This window comes from Elephantulus edwardii, unplaced genomic scaffold, assembly GCF_000299155.1.
Source record: "Elephantulus edwardii isolate Elephantulus edwardi_28Jun2011 unplaced genomic scaffold, EleEdw1.0 scaffold00152, whole genome shotgun sequence".
NCBI lineage: Eukaryota > Metazoa > Chordata > Mammalia > Macroscelidea > Macroscelididae > Elephantulus > Elephantulus edwardii.
In genome coordinates this window covers 4,860,631-4,884,894 of record NW_006399902.1, presented here as the reverse complement: position 1 = coordinate 4,884,894, position 24,264 = coordinate 4,860,631, and the positions used below count along the sequence as shown (strand labels likewise).

Here is a 24,264-nt window from a genome sequence, read left to right as displayed (position 1 = left end):
ATCTTTAATCCTTCTTTTTATTTCTTTAAACATTATATCTTTTATCTTCTGCTCTAGTAAGTACGCTGTATGATTTCTTTACTGGTCCGATTTTTTAGCCTTGTTAGCCTGATACTAGAACCCCTGAGCAAGGGAGAGCCAAAAGATTTTAAATTGTGAAGAGCTGTTGTTAATATAAGGAGGCCTGCTGGCACAGTAGTTAAAGGCTGAGCTGTTAACCAGAAAGGTCAGTGGTTTGAACCCACTGGCTTCTCTCAAGGAGAAAGATGTGGCAATCTGCAACTATAAAGATTTTTTTTTAACAAACCAGACTCATTGCTGTGAGTCTGTTTTAGTGCACAGTGGTCTTTAGGCCGGAATAGAACTGTCCCATGAAGGTTTTCAAGTCTGTAGAGCTTTCCAGAAGCAGACTGACTCATCTTTCTCCTGCAGCTCAGCCGGAGGACTCAAACTGCTGACCTTTCCATTGAGAGCCCAAGGCTATATGTGCCGCCAGAGTTCATCCCATAGAGATTTAGAAAAAACCCCAAAACAACCCTCACTCATTGCCATCAGTCAGTTAGGATTTAGCAGCCGTTGGTCATATTTCCAGGGCTGTAAATCTCTCTCTCTTTTTTTTTTTAATTGAAATTTTAGTGAAAGTTTATAGAGACCTTGGATTTCCATTCACTCATTGTTGCACATTTTCCTCCCTGCCCATCCCTCCTCTTAGTTGGCTTTTCTCTTTGAAAAGTAAAAAACCGCCAGCTTTCATTATTATACTATTCCCCCCCATCCACTCCCCCCATGAAGCTCTCATTCTGGAATCTTGTAATGAAAATATACCTAATTCCTTCCAAACAGTTCTCTCTCTCATCTGTTTCAGTGTAGTATACATTATTTAGCTCCTCTTTTCTTTGGTTTCCCCCAACCCCGATGTCAGTCCTGTTTTATAACAGTGGCACTATGCAGTATTTGTCCCTTTATGAATGAGATATTTCACTCAGTCTAATGTCCTCCAGGGTCACCCATTTTGTATAATATTTCATGAGTTCCTTGTTTTTCAATGCAGCACAATATTCCGTTGTGTGAATATACCATAGTTTCTCTATGCATTTGTTGTTGGGCACTTGGGTTGTTTCCAACTCTTTGCTATTGTGAACAAAGCCACTGTGAACATGGGTGTGCATATATTGTAAATTTTAATGAGAAGGGATTGTCCATCTTTCTCTTGAGGAGCTGCTGGTGGATTTGAGCCCAGAGAATGTGCAGCCTATGGGTTACCAGCACGATACATGACTACTGGAAGTCCTGGTGGCTTAGTGATGAGGGACTGTGCTCCCAGTTCAAAATTAGGAGCTTTGAATCCCTCAGCTGCACCATGGGGAAAAGATGGGCAGTCTCCTCCTCTGCAAATTACTGTCTCTGAAAACCATCAGCTGTGGGTCAGTTCTGACTCAAGGTACACAACAATGGCATAACTGACCCTCCAGTTTTTGGAGGCTGTAAATTGCATGGGAGAAATCTGTCTATCTCTCTCCTTTGGAGCGCTTGGTGAATTTGAATCCCCCATTGTTTGGGTTGACAGCATGACTTCTGTCACTAGGCCACCCACTAGGCCACCAGAGCTCCTCTTAGAAAGATTACAGCTTTGGAAATTCTATAGTATCCTGTAGGGTCACTCTGAATCAGAATCAGTAACAATGGGCTGTAGGGGAGGTGGATTTGGCACAGTGATTAAGTGTTCAGCTGCTAACCACAAGGTTGATGGTTCAAACCCACCAGGGGCTCATGAAAGAAAGGTTTTAGAAAGCTGCTCCAGTAAAGATTACAGCCTAGGAAATCCAGTGGGTCAGTTCTGCTCTGTCCTGTATGGTGGATACAAATTGGAATTGACTTGATGTCGGCATCCAGCAGTAAATCTTGATATGGTCTTTCCTTCCCAGGTGTATTCTCGTCCCCTCACCCTCCTCACACATGGCATCACCACGTGATGGAATCGACTTAGAGCAGTGGGGGGAGCTCCTTTGTTTTGCTTTGTCTTTCAGTTTATCCTGTGGGATGTTGATTCATTTGCATGGTACAAAAAAAGAAAAAGAGTGAAAAATCTGCTCTCCATCACCCAGTCAATTCCTACTGACCCTGGTTATAAGATTCTTGTAGATACTTCTGAGTATGTTATGCATATTCAAATAAATACAAATACAGAAATTCTTTCTTTGTAATACAAATGACACACCACACACACACTCTTCTGAACTTGTTTTTTTAATAAAAAATATGTTTCTGATTATGAAAGGAATACATGTTCATTTTGAATAACGTAAGTATCCACATGTCTACAAGTGGAAAGTGAAAGTCCCCCTGGAATTTTATTCCCCAGAGATAACCTCCATTATGCATCTATAAATACGTATTTACATAAATGGACTTACGCAACAGATACTGTTCTGTAACCTACTTTCCTCCCCCCACTTTACCCCTCTGATAGTATGTCAGGACATATTCCAGGATTCTCTCTGTGTCAGCCAGTGCCCTAGGGCTATCCCTCTGTAGAGCCCCAGAAGTTGAATGCCTCGGCTTCAGAATCTGACAGAATGAGGGTCTAACCCTAGCCTTCCTGCTTAGCTATGGAATTGGTCAGATCCACTCTGAAACCCTCTCATCTGTAAAATGGGCATAGTAATAATAAACAGGGAGCCCTAGTTAAGCAGTAACTAAGTGTTTGAATGGTTGAAAGTTCAAACCCACCATTGCTACGTGTGAGAAAGATATGACAGTCTGCTTCTGTCTGCTTCTGTAAAGCTGATAGCCTTGGAAACAATGGAGCAGTCCTCCTCTGTCCTGGCAATGGGGTTTGGTTTTGCTTTTAACAGTACGTGATGTTATTATGTGCAGTCGAGTTGCCTGTGACTCATAGTGACCTTTTATGTACAACAGCTCTGAAGCCTGCCCTGTGCTGAGCCAGTCTCACTGTCTCAAATACTCCTACCCACATTGTCCTAGTTACTGCATCAATCTGTTAAATCCTGGGTCTTCCTCTCCTGGACTTTCCTTCCACCCTTCTGAGCATGATGTCCTCTAGTCCCTCCTGGCTACGTGCCCAAATTATGTAAGACAGAGTTTCAAAATCCTAGCCTCCAAGGAGAAACTTGGTTTCATCCTCTCCAAGACAAATCTATTTGTTTTCTTGGTGGTCCATGGCAAGACACTCCTCCAGCACCACAACTCGAAGGTATCAATTCTTCTTCAGTCATTGTTAGTCCTTGTCCACCTCTCTGATGCATAGCAAGTAATTGTGATGACCATGGACTGGATCAGTCACATTGTAATCTCTAGACTGACTTTATTGCTTCTCAGTACTCTGGCAAGTTCCCTGACAGCAGTTTTACCTAATGCAATTCATCTTTTCATTTCCTGACTGCTGGTGCCAAGAGTGTTGATTGTGGAGCCGAGCAAGCTGTAACTATTAACAACCTCAGTCTCTTCTCCATCCATCTTGGTGCTCCCAGTTGGCTCAGTGGTGAGAATCTTTGTCTTCTTGATGTTTAACTTCAATTCATATTAAAGACTACAGTCCTTGACCTTCTGCAGCAAGCACTTCAGGTTCTCCTCAGTTTCAGCAAGCAACAACATGTCATCTGCATAATGTAGCTTGTTGATGAGTCTTCCTCCAATCCTGATACCACATTCCTCCTCATAAAGCGCAGGCTCCTGAATGATCTGTTATGCATATAGATTGAAAAGGTGTGGAAACAGGATGCATGCCTGATTCACTCCCTGATTTTGAACCATGCAGTGTTTCCCTGCTCTGTTCTGAGGACTGTTTCCTGGTCCAAGTATAGGTTTTGCATAAGCACAATCAAGTCTTCTGGGATTCTCATTCTCCTCAAGGATAACCACAATTTGTTGTGATCCACACAGTAAATGCCTTTGTATAGTCAGTGAAACACAGATAGATATCCTTCTGGTACTCCTTGCTTTCTGCCAAAGTACATCTGTCATTGGCAATCATGTCTCTAGTACCACAAACTCTTCTAAACATAGTCTGTATTTCTGGTAGTTCTCTATCAATGTACTGTTCCAGTTGTTTCTGGATAATCTTCAGCAAAATTTTGCTTACATGTGATATGAGTGATACTATACCATAATTTTCACACTCTATCGGGTCACCTTTTTTTGCAATGGAAATAAATATGAATCTCTTCCAGTCAGTTGGCCAGGTAGTTGTCCTCCAGATTTCATGGCACAACCTGGTGAGCACATCCAGGGCAGCATTTGTTTGTTGAAATAAATCAATTGGTATTCCATCAATTCCTGGGGCTTTATTTTTACCAAGTCCTTCAGAGCAGCCTGAACTTCCTCCTTCATCACTATCCCTCTTGATCATATGTTGTTTCTTGAAATTCTTCTGTGTCAGCCAATTCTTTTTGGTACAATGACTGTGTTGCAGTAAAAAATTGCTCGAACATGCAACCAAGGTGCATTAATAATAATGGGTGACTGGAATGCCAAAGTTGGGAACCAGGAAGAAGGATCAGTAGTTGGGAAACATGGACTTGGTGACAGAAATGAGATTGGGGCTAGAATGATAGAATTTTGCATAATCAATGATTGATTCATAGCAAATACCTTTTATAAGAAACATAAATACAGGATACAACATGGATTTCACCTGATGGTGTGCACAGGAACCAGACTGATTACATCTGTGGAAGTAATCACTGGAGAAGTTCAGTATCAGCAGTGAGAACTAGGCCAGGTGCTGATTGCAGAACAGACCATCAACTACTCATATGCAAGTTTAAATTAGGGCTAAAGATGATCAAACCAAATTCACAGGAATCAAAATTTGACCTTAAGTCTATCCTCCCTGAATTTAAAAACCAACTCAGGAAGAGATTTGAGGCCTTTAACACTAATGAACGAAGACCAGATGAGTTGGAGGAGGATATACAAAGAATACAAAAAGTCATTACAAAGACAGAAGTAGAAAAGACCAAAATGGATGTCAGGAGAGACTCTGAATATTGCACTCTAAAGTGCCAAGAAGCCAAAGCAAAGGGAAGAAATCAGGAAGTTAAGGAGCTAAACAGAAGATTTTAATGAAAAGCTTGGGAAGACAAAGCAAAGTATATTATAATGAAATATGCAAAGAACTGGTGTCTGAAAATCAAAAGGGCCCTACTCACTCAGCATTTCTTAAGCTCAAGGAACAAAGAACAAATTCAAGCCTCAAGTTGCAATACTTAAAAATGCTATGGGTAGAATATTGAATGATCCAGGAACCGTACATCCCTCCTGTTACTGTTCTGGGATCTCAATGACATCCCTGTGATACACTTCCACCCTATAAACCCAGGCGAATGGCAAATTTTTTTAAATTCCCTTGTAGAATCTACATTATCATTTATTGTGCTATGATGTGTCCCCTGTTCTCTTTGATGGACTTTAGCTTGTACCCACTTTTGCTGTTCTAAGTGCCGAGCTAGTGGACCTGGAACATTCATCTTTCTCCCTTGTATGAATGTTTTCTTGGGTGAATTCCCTGCAGTGGGGCCACTGACTGGATCACCTAGATTCTAATTTCTACATCTTTTTTTTTCTTTCTCCAAGGAGGAAGTGGATTTGCCCCGTGGGGTGAAGCAAGTGTGTTACGTAGGTTTTTTTGCCTTTCTTTTTATTTCTGCCTGTCTTCCTCCCTTTCCTGAGGGCTAGTGGGGAGGGTGACCCTTCCCAGTAGAGTCAGTCCCAGCCCCCATGGCCTGCCCCCTTCAGTGCATCCAAGTGTTCCCCAGCCTTATACTGAAGAAGCCCTGGTGGTGCAGTGCGTTAAGGCTTGGGCTGCTGACTGGATGGCTGACTCAGCAGTGTGAACCTACCAGCGGCTCTTTGAGTGAAAGATGAGGTAGTCTGTGCCCAGGAAGATTTACAGCCTTGACAACTCTGTGAGCAGCTCTGCTTTGTTCTATAGGAACGCTATGAGTCATGACTGACTCGATGGCAGTGGATGGGGATGATACTGAATCACAGCTTCCCCTGAAATTTGGAATATGATCATTTCAAGATAGTTCATTTAAGGATAACCACCTGCTTCCAAAACAATTCCTTGTGGTTTACAATAAGTAAAAACAAAACAAAACAAAGAACAAAAACAAAACACCACAACACAACCCTTAAAATGGTCTAAGAATGTAAAGCAAATAACGGAGGAGAAGAAGAAGAGGGAATTTTGTTACCATAACTCCATCATCCTCTGCCAGCCTTGAGGAGCTATAATGGCTCAGAGTTAACATTGAACTTCTGGCAGCCATAGCAAAAGGGGCCCCAGGATAGATTATGATGTTCACTAGGAGGATAAAACCTGCTCTCCATTCTGAAATGGTCGTGGAGGGTTTTCTCTCAGGAGCAATAGAGGTGGTGATTGGCAGCATTACAGAGTGAGTGATGGACATGGTCACCATGTAGCTGCTTCAGGGGAAGGGTTGAGAGAGTCACTGACCCCTAAAAAAGGACACGGCATATCTTGGAGGAGGGGAAAGAGATAGAGTCAGAACAGGAATTGTCCCCCTAGATGAGATTCATGCCTGGGCAGAAGGAGGGCTTAGAGAATCCCAGTAGAGGGTCCTGCTAATTTTGAGCGTGAATGGGGGGGATAGGGAAAAGCGAGAGGATAGGAGCAAAGTCAGGTGCCTCTCCTGGGCCACGAAGACCAAGCAGTTAGCAAATATCGAACCCTTTTATGTGCCAGACCTTTTCTAGGCATTGGGGACACAACAAGGACCAAAACAGACTTGTTCTCTGTCCCCATGGAGCAGACAGTTCACTTCAGGAGGATGACATTCAGCAGTTAGAGGTGAGGTGGGAGGCCTGAGAGGAGAGGTGTAGCCTGCATGGCTGAGCTCTCAAGTTCTCTCCCCTGCAGTTTGGTTCTGGGACAGTCATCCAGCTCCTGGGGGCCATCACTCACAGCCAGGCAGGAGGGCTGATGCTGGAGGCACTGGAGGACTTGATGGAAATCAGCTCAGCCTCAACTGCCCAGAGGCCCAGAAGGGAAACGAGGCCCAGGAAGAAGGCAAGGCTCATGGCCCAGCACCCCACTGGGTGCCAGGTACAGACTAGGGCCCTTTATATGCACATGTCACAGTCCTGAGTGGGGCACCTTTACACCTGAGTCACACAAATGTCACCAAGGCTCAGAGTGCATGACTGGCTCTTGGTCACACAGAAGGTAATAATAGAGATGGGGGTCGAACCTAGACCTCTTAACACCCCCCACGCCAGGCCTGTCTCCTGGTAGAGGCTGGGCCCGCAGCTCGAGTGGGAGGGAGCAAGCAGCCCATGGTCCTGGTTGACCAGCGGATCTGTTTAGCCGAGGTTCTCCATCTGCCTCCTTCAGGATGGACATGAGCTCTGTGACCTCTGACCCCTCCCACCATCCAAAGAACCATTCTCTGCCCCTGATGGTCCTCCACCTCCTTGGCCATGTCCTCTCTCTCTGGCAGGAAGAGGCTCCTATTCAGGAGGCCAGTGCTGAGGGTGCAGGGGTGATTGCTTGTGCCCTGGTCATGTGACTGCCTTCTCTGGAGTGATGAGGGAGAAAGGGGGGGGGGGGGGGGGAACTGGGTCAAGGGAGGTAGTGACTCCAGGGCCAGGAGGCTGGGTCCAGACATCTCAGCTCCTGAGCTACCCCCTCAGGTCCCGCTTCCAGAGTGGACGGCAGTGGATGCTGACAAGGAGGCGCCTGGTGAAGGAGAATCGGGAAAAGGCTCAGGTGAAGGCCCCCTCCGCGGCTTCCTCTGTTCCCATAACTACTGGGGAGATTTCAGGCCCAGTGCCTGGTCCTCAGCCCCTGTAAAGTCTTGCCCTCCACACCTGCTTCCCCAGTCAGCCCTCCACAGTCTCTTCCACGCGTGGGACAGGGAGGGCTATCAGCTGCCTGGTGTCTGAACCTCACTGTTGCGTGCAGACCCTCCCTGTGCTCCTGAGCACCCCCTGAGCTGGGACTCTTTCTTCTACAGCTCAGCCTCCACCCCAGCAGGAGGCACTGCCCCTGGTGCGGGACATTGTGATTCACTCCCTGCAGGAGGTCTTGCAGAGTCGGTAAGGCAGACTCCCCACTTCCCTCACAACCAAGACACCCTCATGGGGCTGCCCCCACAAACCACCTCCTCCCAGGGCTCCCTGGGCCCAAGGTCTTTGTATACAAAGGGGACAGTGCCATGCCATGCTCTCAAACTGCTGTGTGGGGGGCTGACCCCATTTTTTTAGCTGTGAGGTCACGCTCTCTCCCACTGGCCTGTGAGAAGCTGAAATGTGAACCTGGTTTCTGGCTCCAAGGTTGAGCTTTCCCATTAAGGCACTGCAGCTTTCAGCCTCTGTTCAGAGCCTCCTGGATGTCACCCACAGCAACGCCTTTGAGACTCTGCTGGGAGAGTGCAAGTGCGGGAGAGCAGAGCTCTTGTTTACAGATAGTGAGACCAAGGCTCCAAGGGAGGGCTGTGAAAAGGCCATGACAGAGGCAGATTTGACATGACACCAGGTGTCCTGACCTCCAAGCCAGGTCTCTATCTGCTCTCTAGACAGATGCTCTACCCTGAGGTTTCCTCCCCATCTCAACTGCAGAGTCCCAGTTGCATTGGCCCCAGTTAGAGCATGAATCACAAAGAGCTGGACTGTAATCTTGACTTTGCCACTAACTGTGTGACCTTGGAACAAACCCCTTATCTTCTCAGAACTCCCATCTGGAAACTGAAACATCAACAGTTCTTTCTCACAGGGATCTAGTGTAGATCAGTGGTTCATGTAGGAAAATTGCCCCAGACAGAAAGTGACATTGACTTAGAACACCTCAGCCCTCCTCTTATGACTCGCTCACTGGCTGAGTGCCTGGGTGGCCTCACACACTCAGCTCCCTCACCTGTCCTGCACCCCTCAGTCTTCAGGAGCTCCCACAGCTGGTGCTGAGAGAGGAAGCCGTGCAGAACATCGCTGCTGGCATCGAGGCAGCTCTCTTTGACCTGACCCAGGATACCAGCTGCCGCTACAAGGCCAAGTACCGCAGCCTGGTGTTCAACCTGCGTGACCCCAGGAACCCGGTGAGCCAGGCTGAGCAGCTGCAGAGCCCAGGTCCCAGGCAGGTGCTGGGATGAGGCCATCAGAGTGTAGTGCAGTTCCTGCCCTCCGGCTTGCAGGACCTGGTTCTCAAAGTGGTTCGTGGAGATCTCACCCCTCACAGCCTGGTGCGGATGAGCTCGATCCAGCTGGCCCCCCAAGAACTGGCCCGCTGGCGGGCCCAGGAGGAGAAAAGGGTGAGCTGTTTGGCACAGTGGTGGGAACAGAACATGCCTGAGGTGGTGTGTGAACGTGGTAACTGGAGGATGGAACAGGGAGAGGGAGACAGGGAACACAAGCAAGACAAAGAGAAACACAGGGACAAGGAAAGAGGAGAAAACAGATGGGGGCAGAGGCAGAGACCTTCCCCACAGGGAAAATGAAGGAGGAGGCAGGGTCAAAGGACCTGTGAGGTGCCATCACCTGTAGGACATCATCACCTGTGAGGTGCCATCACTTGTGGGGCTCTATCACCTGTGAGATGCTGTCACCTGTGGGGCATCATCACCAGTGGGTTGCCATCACCTGTGGGGTGCTGTCAACTATGAGGCGCCATCACCTGAGTTTTCTATGGAGCTGGGCTGTGTGTAGGTGCCAGGAGGGGTACAGTAAGGATGATGGTTTAGAGTTTGGGGTCAGGGTTATCTATCATTAACTACCCATGGAGGTCCCCTTATAGTCCCTTTACACATCCCAGAATGAGGAACTATGGAAAAGACTAGAAATTGGACACCCTGTAGACTCCACACTTTTCAGCCATTTCCCACACACCATGCATCCTGGGTACTCCCAGCCTGGGACCCCCTTGGGGCAGGTAGGTGTGGATACTGAGGGGGCTTTGTGGAATGCTTGTCTATGCGGGTAGGGGTGGCAGTAGGAGAGAGGGTATTAATGAACTAGGGACTGGGGCCAGTGGGGGAAGGTGGGGCATAAAGACCCTTGCCCTAGAGACACTGGGCTGATGAGAGTAAGTAACTAGAGTCCATTAGGTGATCTGGCAGCATCCGCTGGAGGTTGAGCCTCTGTCCAGACACTGGGAGTGTGGCCAGAGAACAGGGCATATTTGTGGAGCTCTGATTCAGAAATTAGGAATAATTTCAGCATAACTGTTGCTGTCACGTACTGTCAAGTCAGAACTGATTCATAGTTGACCTTTCAGAAGCAGTAAATTGCATGGGAGGACATTGCCCATCTTTCTCCCACAGAGCAGCTGGTGGGTTTGAACTGTGTGCCTTCGAGTTGGCAGCACAGCTCCTTACCACTAGACAACCAGGCGGTAGCGGAGCATTAAAACCAGCAGATGGCCCCTCTAAGTGCAGTGTCCTGTGAGCCTCCCACAGGGCTGCCTCTGCCAGAGAGATTAGGATCCTGGTCCTCAGAGGACATTAAAAAAGGAGAGTCATGCTTCTAGGAAACATTTCAGTGAGAGTGACACTGACCAACAAACAGCATCACGTTAAGATCAGCCAGCTCTCCATATGCTGCTTAGTAGAATGCTCTCAGCTTACTTCTGGGAAGAGGGTAAACTGAGGCTTGCAGTGGCAGTGGGGCTTGCCCATGGTCAGACTGCCTTGTGGATCTTTTAGTAATGGCCCAGCCGGAACTCCAGAGGCTGCTGTTTTCTGACTGTACCACATCCTTCTCAGGGAAGATGATGGGCCACAGTCAGAGAGACTATGGCTGAAGGCCAAGTCCAGGAAGGATTCCTGGAGGAGGCAGGATTTGAATTAAAGGATGAGTCAGTGCAATATGGGGAGGTAGGGATGAGGGAAGAGAGCATTTTAGGTAAAGGTATTGGCAAGAACAATAGTACGGAGGAAGGGATGGACCTGGCATGGAAGGGGGACCATAGGAGAGGAGCCTCATGGATGGAGGGTGGGCTTGGTGGTCAGAGACCCCCAGCTCACCTGAGCTTAGGCTGCCTGCCCCACTAGGTCCTGGAGAACATTCAGCAGCAGCAATGGCCATGCAGCCTCCCAGCCACCAAACTGACCCATAAGGGCGAAGTAGAGATCCCACGGAACACTGACCAGACACTGACCCTGGAGGATCTGGTGGTAAGTGGGACCTCAATCTGGCTCCATGTGGAGCCTGTGCCCAGGGATCCCACTGCTTATTCTCTCGCTGTGTGGCCTCAGACAAGTTGCCTGACCAGTCTGAGTCCCACCTCATTAGCGCACAGGGTCTAGTGAGCATGGTGAGATTGAACTACTATCTGGTGGTGCCTCCTTGAGACCTGTCTCTTTCCTGTGTGCCTAGCCCTGAGGCCCCTCCTGAGAGTGGTCATCAGTCTTAACCTGCAGTCATCCCACACACACCTCAGTCATTCCATCTGGATTGTTGGCTGAGAAATAGGATGAACACACGGCTCCAGGCATTGATGGTTTTGGCTCTGAGAAACACAGACCTTTTCTATTCAGTGGAAGGGCTAGAGACATTCCTGGTGGAACACTAACCAAGTCCCCAGGGTAGCTTGTTCAGATCTGGAATGATCTGAAAGCCACCAGGAGTGGCACAGTCTGGGTCGCCTCTAGTTACCAGCACCCTGGCCTCCATCCTGCTCCTCCCTCTGCTGTGGCATCTCCATCTGGTGCCCATCGGCTCTGCTTCCTGCAGCCAGTCTGAACGGCCCTTGGCTTGCCTCAGTTCCAAGCCTGTTAGGCTGAGCCCAGGCTGTGGTTGGGTGACTGTGGGTCAGTTGTGCGGCCTGGTCCAGGTAATCATGTCTGCGACGTGGGATGCAGGGTAGGCCCCTTGAGCCATGCTGTTTAACTGAGTATGTATTAATTGAGCACCTGCTATGTCTTAGGAACACTGTTTTAAGCACTGGGAAAAGGCTATGAACTTGACAGACAAAATCCCTGCTCCACCAGCATATCCAGACCAGTGGTCAGGAGAACCACTGCCCGTGCAGAGAAGCCCCAAGGGAGTGAGGTTGCTTTCTCAACCAACACCAGCATGTATTCCTGAAATAAGTTAAATGTAAATGTTGGGGAGCTGCATGGTAGACCTAGAAGGGACCCTCAGTTCCCAGAGAGAAGATAAAGGAGGTGCCAGAGCAGGGAAGGAGAAAATAATACACACTAGCAATCATTATCATTATTATTATTACTTCTCCTCCTCCTCCTTCTCCTCCTCCTCCTCCTCCTCCTCCTCCTCCTTCTCCTTCTCCTTCTTCTTCTTTCTTCATTATTATTATCATCATCATCATCACCACCTTTTGTGTGCCCCATAATACATGGTGCTTTGTTCAAATCTTACCATGACCCACATGAAGTAAGTGCTATTGTTGTTGTGTGCCACTGAGTCAGAATCAACCCATAGCTGACCCTCCAATGGGTTTCAGTAAATCTCACAGGAGGAGACTTACTCCATCTTCCTGCTGAGCAGCTGGTGGATTCAAACCGCAGACCTTTGGAATTGCAGCACAGCTTTTTACCACTAGGCCACCAGAGCTCTGTAAGTGTTCATTTCATGAATGAGGAACCTGTAGTCACTTGCCCAGGAGCGTAGAGTTTGGAATTGATGGAGCTGAGATTTGAACCCAGTCTGTCCCAATTCTAAACAAAGCCTGTGTTTGGGCACAGCTGTGAGGTGGTCTCCAAGGCAAATTTGCGTTTCAGAATCTGATGTCAAAGTTAGTTCTCTTCCTAAAAGAAGGTTTGCTCTTTTCCTTACTCTCTTCATTATCGTTTGAATTGTTTACAGTGAGCATATTTACATATAGCATATATTGTTGTGTACCATCGAGTCAGAACCAACTCATAGCTGACCCTCCTATAGGTTTTGAGAAGCTGTAAATCACGTGGGAGGAGATTGTCCATCTTACTTTTGCATGGGAGGAGCAGATGGTGGATTTGAACTGCCCACTTTGGTTGGCAGTGCAACTTCTTATCTACCAGAATATGTATGTATAGCATTAGAGCAATAGACAGACACAGACACAGACACACACAATGTACACATTAAGTCCATGGCCACTGAGTTTATTCTGATTTACAGCAACCTTCCCTTGGGTTTTCAAGGCTGTAAATCTTAATCTGGAGGAGACTGCTTCATCTTTCAACTGTGGAGTAGCTGGTGGTTCACACTGATGGGTTTTGAATTAGCAACCCAGCCCAACACTTAACCCACCAAGGTGCGCTTGCATGCACTCTCGCTCGTGTTCTCTCTCTCTCTCTCTCACACACACACACACACACACACACATCCCACCATTGCTACTGAGTCAGTTCCTACTCATAGTTCATAGTGACCCTTCAAGGGAAAGAAGAACTGCCTTCAGTGGTTTCCAGCACTATAATCTTTTAAAGAGTGCCTCATCCTTCTCCCACAGAGTGGCTGGTAAGTTCAAACCACTAACTTTTAGTTAGCAATTGGAAAGCTTAACCACATATGCCACCAGAGTGAGATACATATACCCAACTTACTGCCATCAAACCATGTTGTGTAAACAGAGCAAACTACTACATAATATAAAATTAAGGAAGGTGTGTGTCAGGGCTGTATTCTTTCTCCATACCTATTCAATCTGTATGCTGAACAAATGATTGTAGAAACTGGACTCTATGAAGAGAAGGTGGCATCAGGATCGGAGGTTGTTTTATGCACATGAGACACCTTTGCTTGCTGAAAGTGAAGAGGACTTAAACTGCTTGCTGGAGAATATCAAAGAATACAGTCTTCAGTATGGATTGCCTCTCCACATCAAGAATACAAAAATTCTCACCACTGACTGAAAGGCAACATTGTTATAGATGGAGAAAAGATTGAAACTGTCAAGTTCATCTTACTTGGATCCACAATCAACATCCTTGGTACCAGCAGTCAGAAGATCAGGAGACACATTGCATGGAAAAAGTCTGCAGTTAGGGACCACTCTATTACTGAGGAGCAAAGATGTCAGTTTGAGGACTAAAGTGTGCCTGATTCAGGCCATGGTCTTTTCAATCACTTGCTGTGTATCTAGAGAGCTAGACAGTGAATAAGAAAGACAGGGGAATTGATGTTTTTGAACTGTGGTATTGGAGAATAATACTGACTATCCCATGAACTGCCAAAAGAACACCAGATATATCTTGAAGAAAGTATAGTCAGAGTGCTCCTTGGAGGCAGAGATGGCAAAACTCTGTTTCGTATACGTTGTGCATATTGCTAGGAGAGGCTGTCGCTTGAAGAGGAATATCATACTTGAAAAGGTGGAGTGTCAGCGAAAGAGAGAAAGACCTTCGATCAGATTGATTAAGCTAGTAACTACAGCAGTGGGCTCAAGATTGTCGGAGATTGTGAGGATGGCACAGGATAGGACAGAGTTCAGATCTGTTGTTCATAAGATTGCCGTGAGTCATGCTCGACTTGATGACACCTAACAAAAACAACTACCATCAAATTCATTCCAACTCCTCGCTAAAGAATAGAAGTGCCCAATAGGGTTTGTTCCTGAAACTCTGAATCTTTACAGACGCACACTGTCTCATCTTTGTCCAGCGAAGGGGTTGAGAGGCTTGAATCGCCAGTTATGAGATTAACAAGCATCTAGGGGTTTTCATTACTAAATCAGGGCACCCTCTCTCTCACTCTTCTTGGCATGTTCTCTTTCTATATATTTTATGTATGTATATCCCTGGATGGTGTAAGTGGTTAATGTGCTTGGCTGCTAGCCAAAAGGTTGGAGGTTCAAGTATACCAGAGACATTTCAGAAGAAATCTCTTAACCTGCTTTTCTAAAACCAGTCTTTGAAAACTCTCAGAGCACAGTTCTACTTTGATACGCATGGGGTGGCTGTGAGTCAGGGTTGATTCTATGGTGTTAATGTGTATGTGTGTGTGTGTGTGTGTGTGTGTGTGTGTGTAAAATATGCCCCCAACATAAACACATACATTGTCACACACTGTGTTTTGTGTTGAAAGCTATTTCTGATCTGACAGTTTGGCAGTTGGGCACTAAGAATCTTAAAAATGTTCATTTTCCCTGACTCTCTCACTTGCTTCTGGAACTTATCCTAAAGAAAGAATTCAAAGTTTAGGCAAAATATTTCTGCACAAAGATGTCCTCGGTGCTATTTATAATTGTGAAAAACTGGAAATGACCCACCCGTCCATCAGCCGAGGTGACTCGTGAGCCGCAGGGATGGGGTGCCATCAGCACAGCTTCAGCAACGACCATCCAAGATAGCAAACGTCTCTGCTCTAATTAATGAACTAAATGAGAAGACCAAGTGGACTGTTTGGTCCCAGCTGTTTCAGGGGGAGTTCTGGTGGCGCAGTCTGTGGGGAGCACTGCTGCCAACCGAAGGAGTTCTTCTCTGGAGGTTTGTATCCACCAGCAGCTCTGCTGGAGGAAGAGAGACAGTCTTCCCCCCTGCGATTCACACTCTTTGAAAACCTGCTAGCGGGTCAGCTATGAGTTGGTTTCGACTTCACAACAGTGAGTTTTGTGTTGTTTTCCTTTTTGAGATTATAGTAAAACCCCTATGAAGACAAAAGCTACTGGAATAGACAGGATACCAACTGTTGTCTCTGCGTGGTGGGCCAACAGGGGGAGTTTCCCCTTTAATTTTTCTATTACTCTGTAAGAAATGAAAGAGCCTACTGTTTGGTAAGATAAAATAAGCCCTGCCTCTGGGGCCTCCTACCCATGGTGAGGCCCCCGCGTCCCCAGCTTCCCTCCCAGTCCACCTCTTCTCTCCTGTGTCTTACAGGGACCCGCAGACATGCCTGCCATGTCATCAGAGGACACCACGGCCCAGCATGAGCACCACTTCCTAGACCCCAACTGTGAACTCTGCAAGGGTGGGAGGGGGCACAGGGGCCAGTGCTTGGGTGGCAGGCAAGCTGGGGCTGAGCAACAGGGATCTGTGGCCTAGGGAGGTGCCCATTACCTCAAGAAAGAGCTTGGCTCTCAAGCCCTGGCCTGGTTGAAGTTCCCCTGTTGGCTGCTTTCAGCTTCTGCCTCTGCTCTTTGCAGACTGGGAGCCCTCGTGTGAGCTGCCAGACCACTTCGAAACCACCAGAAGAGTGGACAGTATCTTCCAGAGGTTATCAAGCCCACCCCCTGTGTCTCCATCAAAGATGACCCTAAACAGGGAGAAGCCCCCTACCGATACCCAGGACAGGTGTGGGGCTGGCCCAGGAAAATGGGCATCTGGGGGGGACCAGCTGGTGTAGCAGACAAAACTGAAGCTTCGCTTACTATGTGCCTACTACTTCACGGAAGTCCTACTGCCTCTATGGGCCTCAGTTTCTCCATCTGTGCACTAGAATGAATCATCACAGTCTACTAGGCTTCCTGCACAGAGCCGTGCATGGGCCAACAGCCAGCACTTGGCCTTTGTTCTAGCTCCTGCTTTGGGGACCCAGGTCCTGCTCTGATAAGAAAGGAGCAGAAGCTGGGCAGAGATGCTGAAGCAAGTCCTGGTGAACTGCTCTATCTGCACCCCTGCCCCCTTTTTTTCCAGGCCCCACACACCTGCTGGATCCTCAAAGGATCTGCCCGGCGAGCCACCCTGGGTGGGGTCTCTTGACATGTTCTCCATCAAGCGGTTCCGGGCCAAAGCCCAGCTGGTCTCAGGCCACAGCCATCGGCTCATCCAGGTACTCCTGCCTGCGTGCTGCTGACTTCCCCACCAGTCAGCTGCTCACATTTCTTTCTTTCATTCATTCATTCATTTACTCATGCAAAGACCAAAGGCATGGCTATGACTCTGTGTCAGCCACAGGGACAAACGACATAGCAGCCCCACTTTTGCAAAGACAGGGATAAAGGACCCAAGGCTTGCAGTGCCCAGGAGAGGACTCTGGTGCCTTCCTGGTCCCAGAGGAGGGTTTGGGGAGTGATGTCACTCAATGAGCAGAGAAAGGGCTGTTAAGTGTTGGAATCTGGGGAAGAGGAGAGACTTCTGAGAACATTCATAAGAGGTGGGCCTGGCCAGCTGGAGGCTTCAGGGATAGCTGCCTAGGGCTTGCTGGGCCCTCACTCAGAATCCTGATGTGCTGACTGCCTGCCAGCCTCCTTGGGGAGCAAGAGCTCCAGCCTTCCGCTGGTTGGAATTCTGAGTGGGTGGGAAGTTGGGGCTAACCCACCATCCTACCTGCCCCCAGGCTCTGCCCGAGGTGATCCGCTCAGCGGGCTGCATTGCCCCCAACACTGTCTGGGACCTGCTGGCCAGTGTCTGCTCAGCCGAGGCCAAGGTAACAGGCCATATTTAGCTACCACTTCATCCCCTAGTGCCTTATCCCTGTTTTGTTTCATAAAGCAGAAATAACCACAAGTACATAGAAGAACAAATTTATTTTCTCACCATTTTGGAGACTGAAAGTCTACATTCAGGGCTCTGGCTGTGGGGGAAGCCTCTCTCTTGGGGGGAAGACCTTTGCCTCTTCCAGATTCTGTAGCCTTGGCACATCTGCCTCAGCTGATCTTAGCATGGCATCTCTCTCCCTACCACAGCCCCTGTTTGTGCCCGGCCCTGGTCTCTTTAAATCTCAGGAGTGGTTAGGGTTAGGATGCAGCCTGCACTGTTAGGGCCAACAACATTAAAAAAAAAAATTTCTCATTTAAAAACAAAAGTAAACTATTTCTATTATACCCACAAGTACAGAGTTAGAATTCCAGTACAAATTTGGGGAGAGATACAATTCAATTCAAAACTACCCCTGCCTCCCTCTCCCTCCACCTCTGAGCAGAGGCCTGGTTTCGGGATGCTGGGTCTGCTTTCCACTGTGACTGCAGACTTGATGTGGGACCCTGGGCAAGCCCACTGTTTCCTCCGCTGTAGAACAGGACAGCTTCCCATGGTTCTCGGAAGGTTAGGGTATTTGTAGGAGTAAGAGGTCACATGCTCAAAGCTGCTGTCCTTCCTGTGGTCACAGGACATCAGCGTGGTCAGGCTATGTCCACATGGGCCTCAGGACACCCAGAACTGCCGCCTCCTCTATTCCTATCTCAACAATAAGCAGTGCCATTGCCTGGCTGCTGTGGACGACGTGGGGGTGGTCCTGCTGCCCCTGCCCGCCTTCCAGCCCCTGCCAGCCAGACTGCGCTCTCTTGGGGGCCCAGGTGAGTGCCCAGCACCCTTACTAGTCCCTGCTTTCCCTGACTTGGTGGCCTTGTTGACACAGACACCCATGTGTCAAGAAAGGCAGGCATATTCCAGAAAGGAAAGTTTGGACATAGGTGACAGCGATGATAACTCTTTGAAGCCCACCCTTTAAAGCCCACTTCAGTACCACCAGCTGGCCACCACCTTGGCAATGGCCAGCACCTCCACAAGGCCTCCTGTCCCCACCTAGACTTGCTCTAGCACCTTGAATCTCTGGTGACTATGAGCCACCACCTCCAAGCCCCATTGTGGCCCCTAGACCAAGTGCTCCCACCTCTACTTTCTGCTGTTCTTTTCAGACTTGCTCTGAAAAAAAGCCTTACATATATAAACTCATTTAAGCATCAAAAGAACCCTACCCAGCAGATGTTCTTGATTTTTCCATTTCACAGATGAGGAAATTGAAGTGGGGAGCGGAGGGTTGATGCCTAGTCCGAGATCAGCTAGGCACAAGAGCCAGGCTCCCTATCCAGGCAGCACAGTTCTGCAGACTTTTGACCACCACACCACACCGCTTCTCCTGAGTAGAATCTCCTGGGATATTTGGCAAAGACAGCGAGTTACACAGCTGACTGAAAACCAGACAGGGGACTAGAGTGTTTTCCACCACTGCTCTGCTGGCCCAGGGAGGCACTGGTGGTGCCGTGTAGAATTCTTTCATGAGGAGACCAGGGTGGATTCCCAGCTTCTGCACCTCCTGCTCAGCCCAGCCCATCTGTCAGGGAAGCTCTGACTGCCATGTTGCCATGGTGCTAAATGGGTTTCAGTGGAGCTTCTAGAGTAAGATGGACTAGGAAGAAAGGCTTGGTGTTCTGCTTCCACAGCTTAGTAAATGGGAAGCTTGTGGGTCACCGGAGCCTGTTCTGTAACAGACTGGGGGGATGGTACAGGACGGGAAGGATTTTATTCCCTTGTCAGCATATGTTGGGGGCTGACTTGACCACAGGTAACAACATGTAGGCCAAGCACAGCTTTTGCTCATGGGAACCCATTAGGACTTGAGCACTGAGAACCTAGGAAAATAACATGACAAGGAAGAGACTATAAACCTTTTCTGAACAAAGTCCTGCCTGTCCTGTGGACAGTGAGACAGACTTTGAATCCATGGTCTTGAGCTAGATCACCTAGGCCTCATCCTTGTCTGGTAAACCCTTTCCTAGGCTGGGGCTAGATCTTCTGAGACAGGTTAGTGCTCCCTCCTACTTCTCCCAACAGCTCATAGCCCTCTCTGCTGGAAAGTTATTGAATTCTAACTTCTGCCTTTGTGCTGCAGCCAGAATGCAGCTTCTGGGAGTTAATATACCTTCCCCCACTGTGCCTGGGGGGTGGGGGGTGGTGTGTGTGTGTATCAGATTACCCAACAAGCAAGGCAAGCACAGGTTTATTTGTTTTTACTTATTAATCTGTCGTGAACAATTCCACATTTTCTCCACATGAGAGCTTCTGCTTCTAGATGTGGCTGGCATCTGTTTCTCCCAATTCCACAGCACCTTCCATTAGAATCAAAGCCTCTTTTCAAATTTACAGTCTCTGATAGGGAGAAAGAACTCAGCAAAGTGAGCACAGCCCCTGCCCCCTCTCTTCCAGGCCTGGAAGTCACTCACTCAAGCCTGCTGCTGGCTGTGCTGCTCCCCAAGGCAGGGTTGTCTGAGACTACAGGTCCCACCCCCTTTAAGGGGAAGGTGCGCAAGACAGTCTCCTTCAACAGGAAAGTGGAGACAAGATGCTACCAGCCAGAGGACCCCAGGCAGGATGTGGCCTTGAAGGGCGGCTCCCCTCCTCCCAGGGCTGTCCTGTGGCAGAGCCAGGGCCACAGCACCCTGACTCCAAGAGTGTCACACCTATGGCCCTCCAGAGGCAGAGGGAGACTGTGGGGAGAGTGTGAGGCCTCTCAGAGTCCTGGGCGAAGCTATCAGCCCCCAAAGCCAGGTGGGTGCCACTTATGGAACCCCTCGTCAACACCTCCAGCCGGCCACAGCTTTGGCCATGGCCAGCACCTCCACAAGGCCTCCTGTCCCCACCTAGTCCTACTCCAGCACCTCGAATCTCTGGTGACTATTAGCCGCCAGCTTCAAGCCTCGCTGTGGCCCCCAGGCCAGGAGCTCCCACCCCTATACTCAGCAGTGTCTGGTCAGCAACCAACAGCCCCTGGAGGCCCTGGCCTCCCTGCAGTTCCAGAACCTCCTGGCCCAGCCCTGGGCTCTTCTTTGGATCCCATGGATGAGGCTGGCCTCCTTCCCAGAGAAGTCTGACCCAATCATGACCCACCAGAAGAGGGGCTCTTGTTCTGAGTGCTGGACCCTGACTTTTGCCAAGGCGAGAAGCAGGGGCGGGAGGGGAGGGTGGCTCACCACACCTGTTTTGTTTGAATCCTTGTTCTACAGTCTGTTTGGTGTTGATTTTTTATTCAATAAAGAGTTGTACAAACTTGGGGCTGCTTGTGCTGACTGCTCAGGTGGGATCTGCATCTGCAGGAGGTCAGGTGTGGGCTGATGGTGGGTGTGTCTGCTGTGCACGTGTGGTGGTGGTGTGTACTGTAGAGTGGGGACTGACCCTCCAGCTGGTTTTCAGAGGCATTTAGTCACATGGGAGGAGGTTGCCTATCCTCCTTCCAAGGAACAGCTGGCAGATTCAAACTGCATGTTGTCAGGATAGGAATGCAGCTTCTTACCAGGTATAGCTGAGCTAAATGATGGGCTGGAGAAGACAGTGGCCTTGTGAGCTGCTTGTCTGAGATCTTGACCCATTACCCCAGGGCACGGTTGTCATACGGCTCTGGGTTTATTCTCTCTAGCAGAGAAAAAGGGTGATGGAAAAGAGAAATGGGCAGAGATTGTTGATACTAGTTAAAAAAAAAAAACAATAACAACAAACTCAGTTGTCTACGTGTCTGAACTGGTCTCCAGGGGTTTTCGATGGCTGATCTGTTTTTCCCCTCTAAGTAGATAACAGGCCTTTCTTCCAAGGGCTCTCTAGGAGGGCTCTAACTACCAACCTTTTACAGCCAGGCACTTAACACCGGAGACTCCCGAATGGGCACAGCCACCTGGAAATCAGCAGGGAGAAAAGGAGAATGAGTTGGCCATGCTTTCAATTTTTTAAAGTTACCCAGATTCCTCCTCACCCCCCTTTTGCATAGCTGAGTGTAGTAGTACATACCTCCCTCATATCCTCTGTCTCTGTGTGTACGTGCCTGTGAGCATGTGTGTGTTTATGTGTCTGCGTGCACGTCTATGTGTGGGTCCCTGTTGAGAAGGTGGGAGATCCACAGTCTCCTTTCTAGATACCTCTTGCGGCTCCCATAGCCTCGGGGTGGTGAGCCCGATGTCAGGGTTGGATGCTGCCGCTTTGCCTGGAGCCAAGAACAGAAAGCGTCTCAGTGGAGGTGGGCTTCGGGGAGGGCTGACAGAGTGACTAATTGCCCCACCACCACTCTGACTGACCACCGTAGGGAAGCGGGGCCTAGTTTCGAGAAGACCTCTGCCAGGCCCCCAGGCCTGATGGGTTGCATCCTTGTCCACTTCCTCTGGAAATCCAAGCACGTCCCGGACTCTCCCTGGACGCTTTAGGATTGGAAGGAGCCGGGAGAGGGTGGGTGGGGGCGGGGCATCCCGTGCCTCTGCCCCACGAGCTCTGCGGCTGCCCTACCCGCGGCCGACAGCAGAGGGGGCCCTCCACCTTGGGATGAAGCGGGCTGGGGGCTGGGCGGCCATGTGGTGGGAGGGGCTGGCGGCGGGTGCGGGGGGTGCGGGTTGCGGGCGGAGGCTGGACAGGTGAGACGGGGGAGGGGGGGCGAGGTGCATGCGGAAATTTTTCCGGCTCGGAAGGGCGTGGGAGCGCCACAGCCTCCGCGCCATATGCAAATGACGCGAATTACTATGCAAGCCTGCACCTCGGATTCGGAGTCTGCAACTTGGGTGGTTTCCCTAACGCAGTTGGGGTTGGAGGAAGAGAACTGTGCATACTCCCCCAAGACCCGGCCCAGAGCTTCCTCTGAGGGAGATGGGAGAGAGTCCTGCGTGCGGGAGCTCTGCTGCTTTTCTGGGGCGTTTAGGAAGGAACAAACTCTACTCTAGCAGTGCTTTCTTTTAGGAGCTTCAGTTTCCTCCTCTTTAGTTAAAGGCTACAGAGACAGTTTATAGTTAGACCCCGAAATCCTGCAGCCTGCCACTGACTACCATCTTTTGACCCATCTTTTAGCCTTCGAGGACCCCTTCTTCACCCCCCACCCCCTTTCTCCCCTTGGGCGGAGGCCAGGAGCGTGGATTAAGCCGGGTGTTGCTAGGGGGCGTGATCCGACTGTTGCTAGGCTGGAGGCACGTTACTAAGCAACGCTGGGCGGGGCTGGTGTTGCTAGGTCGGAGTAAGCATCGTTAGGAATCCGGTGGGCCACCTCGCCCCCTAGATCTTGAGGGAAGATGGCCCAGGCTGGCAGGGACCGCGCTCCTGTTCTCTTCGCGGCCTGCGGCTGCGGGACACTCGCATCCCCTCCCGGCCTCGGCTTCGCCCCCTCCCCTACACGCAGTCGCTGAGGTTTTCCGGTTCACACCCTCTGTGACTTCGTGATGCTCCGGGCTGTGGAGCGAGGAACCCTGGGTCTTTGTGCCTGTATCTATGCGCCTGCTTGTGCGAAAGGTGTGTGGGGGGTCGCGTTTGAGTTTCCATAGCAACCGCTCTCGTGTCACCCCCATTACTCCTAAAGGTTTGAGCAGCAAATTTACATATATCTGCATATCATTAACATAGAGGCGGGGCCGGAATTTTAGCAACTATCTATCTCTGGACAGTTCCCTTGCTTCTGTCAACCCACTTGATGAAGTAGTCCAGCTGCACATGCGCGAGTCTTTTGTTATTGCTTGTACCAGATTTTGGGGGGCGGATAGGTAGTGAGCCATGATAGTGACTATCAGTTCCCAATCCGCTTATTGAATCATTAGCAAGAGTCCATTCCGGTGCCCCTATCCAGAAATACGAGGGACCCCCAGGCAATGCCAGGCCTAGTAGAAATTCCAAAGCTACTTTTAGCTCTGTGGCCTTGGGTAAGTTTAATTCTCTTTATGCCTCAACTTCCTTCTCTGTAAATGAGGATGGGGCAGTCCTCTGACACGCGGTCACTAGGGTGTCAGAACCAGGTCGTTGAGTGCAGGGCCACTCGCCCTTACTGTAGCAAATATTCAGTGGTACCTTGCTCCTTCGGCCTCTCAGGTCCAGTCCTCTGAGAACCCAGTAAAACAGGCTAACTTCCTTTGCAGCTCAAGAGATACAAAGTAAAAATTCAGACTTACTGGTCTGATAGAGACCAGTGGAACCTCCAACACTGTGGACCCGAGACACTGCCCCTCAAACCAAGAACTGAACCCACACCCGAAACTACTTTTCAGCCAAAGACACACTCCTGTAATGTGAACAGTAATACCAAGGAGAGCTGTACTCCTCAAGCCATCAATCATATGAGACCAAAAGAGTAACATTTGCCTCAAAGCAAAGTTCCAAAATCAGAAAGAGGCAGGAAAGGACCAATAAGCAGAGCCCAGGTAGGAAGTGAAGAGAATGGTGTTACATTAAGGGAACAGCAGCCGCTGTCATGAAACAAAATACGCACACATTTTTGAGTGGGAAACTTACGTGCTCCATAAACGCTCTCCTGAACTACAATGAAATGTTTTAAAAGAGAGATGGCAGTTAGACACCAGGAAAAATTTCCAAATGTCATGACAATCTGGATTTGAGGCAAAGAATACTGGTTTGCTTCTATGTCCTGCTTGGAGGCTAGAGACCAAGTTGGTGCAGTGTGGGTGTCTTCCATCCCAATACAGACACATACAGTTGTTTCTGGAAACTGCATTCCTGTCCCAAAGGTGACTGAAGCACTGTCAGTTTGCTGGTTGTTAAATGCCATTGAGTCTACTACAATTCACAGCAACCCCATCAACAATGGATCTGAACCCTGCCCTATCCCTTATCACCCTCATCATCTCTGCCATACTTGAGCCCCCATTACTGTCACGTGTCAGTCCATCTTATTGAGGGTCTTCCCCTTTTATCACTGGCCCTCCACCTTTCTGAGTAT

At 49.1% G+C, this 24,264-nt stretch overlaps 1 protein-coding gene across 1 annotated transcript; it reads left to right on the top strand.

Moving 5' to 3' along the window:
- The first annotated feature begins 6,991 nt into the window (after positions 1–6,991).
- Positions 6,992–20,446, top strand: SPOCD1 (SPOC domain containing 1). Its single transcript, XM_006894993.1, has 15 exons — positions 6,992–7,090; positions 7,485–7,549; positions 7,678–7,753; positions 7,867–7,921; positions 8,001–8,082; positions 8,918–9,077; positions 9,174–9,290; positions 11,028–11,147; positions 14,087–14,114; positions 15,805–15,885; positions 16,061–16,208; positions 16,551–16,686; positions 17,194–17,283; positions 17,965–18,151; positions 19,782–20,446. The coding sequence occupies exons 1-15, from the start codon at positions 6,992–6,994 to the stop codon at positions 20,444–20,446; spliced, it is 2,109 nt and encodes a 702-aa protein (XP_006895055.1).
- The last annotated feature ends 3,818 nt before the right edge of the window (positions 20,447–24,264 follow it).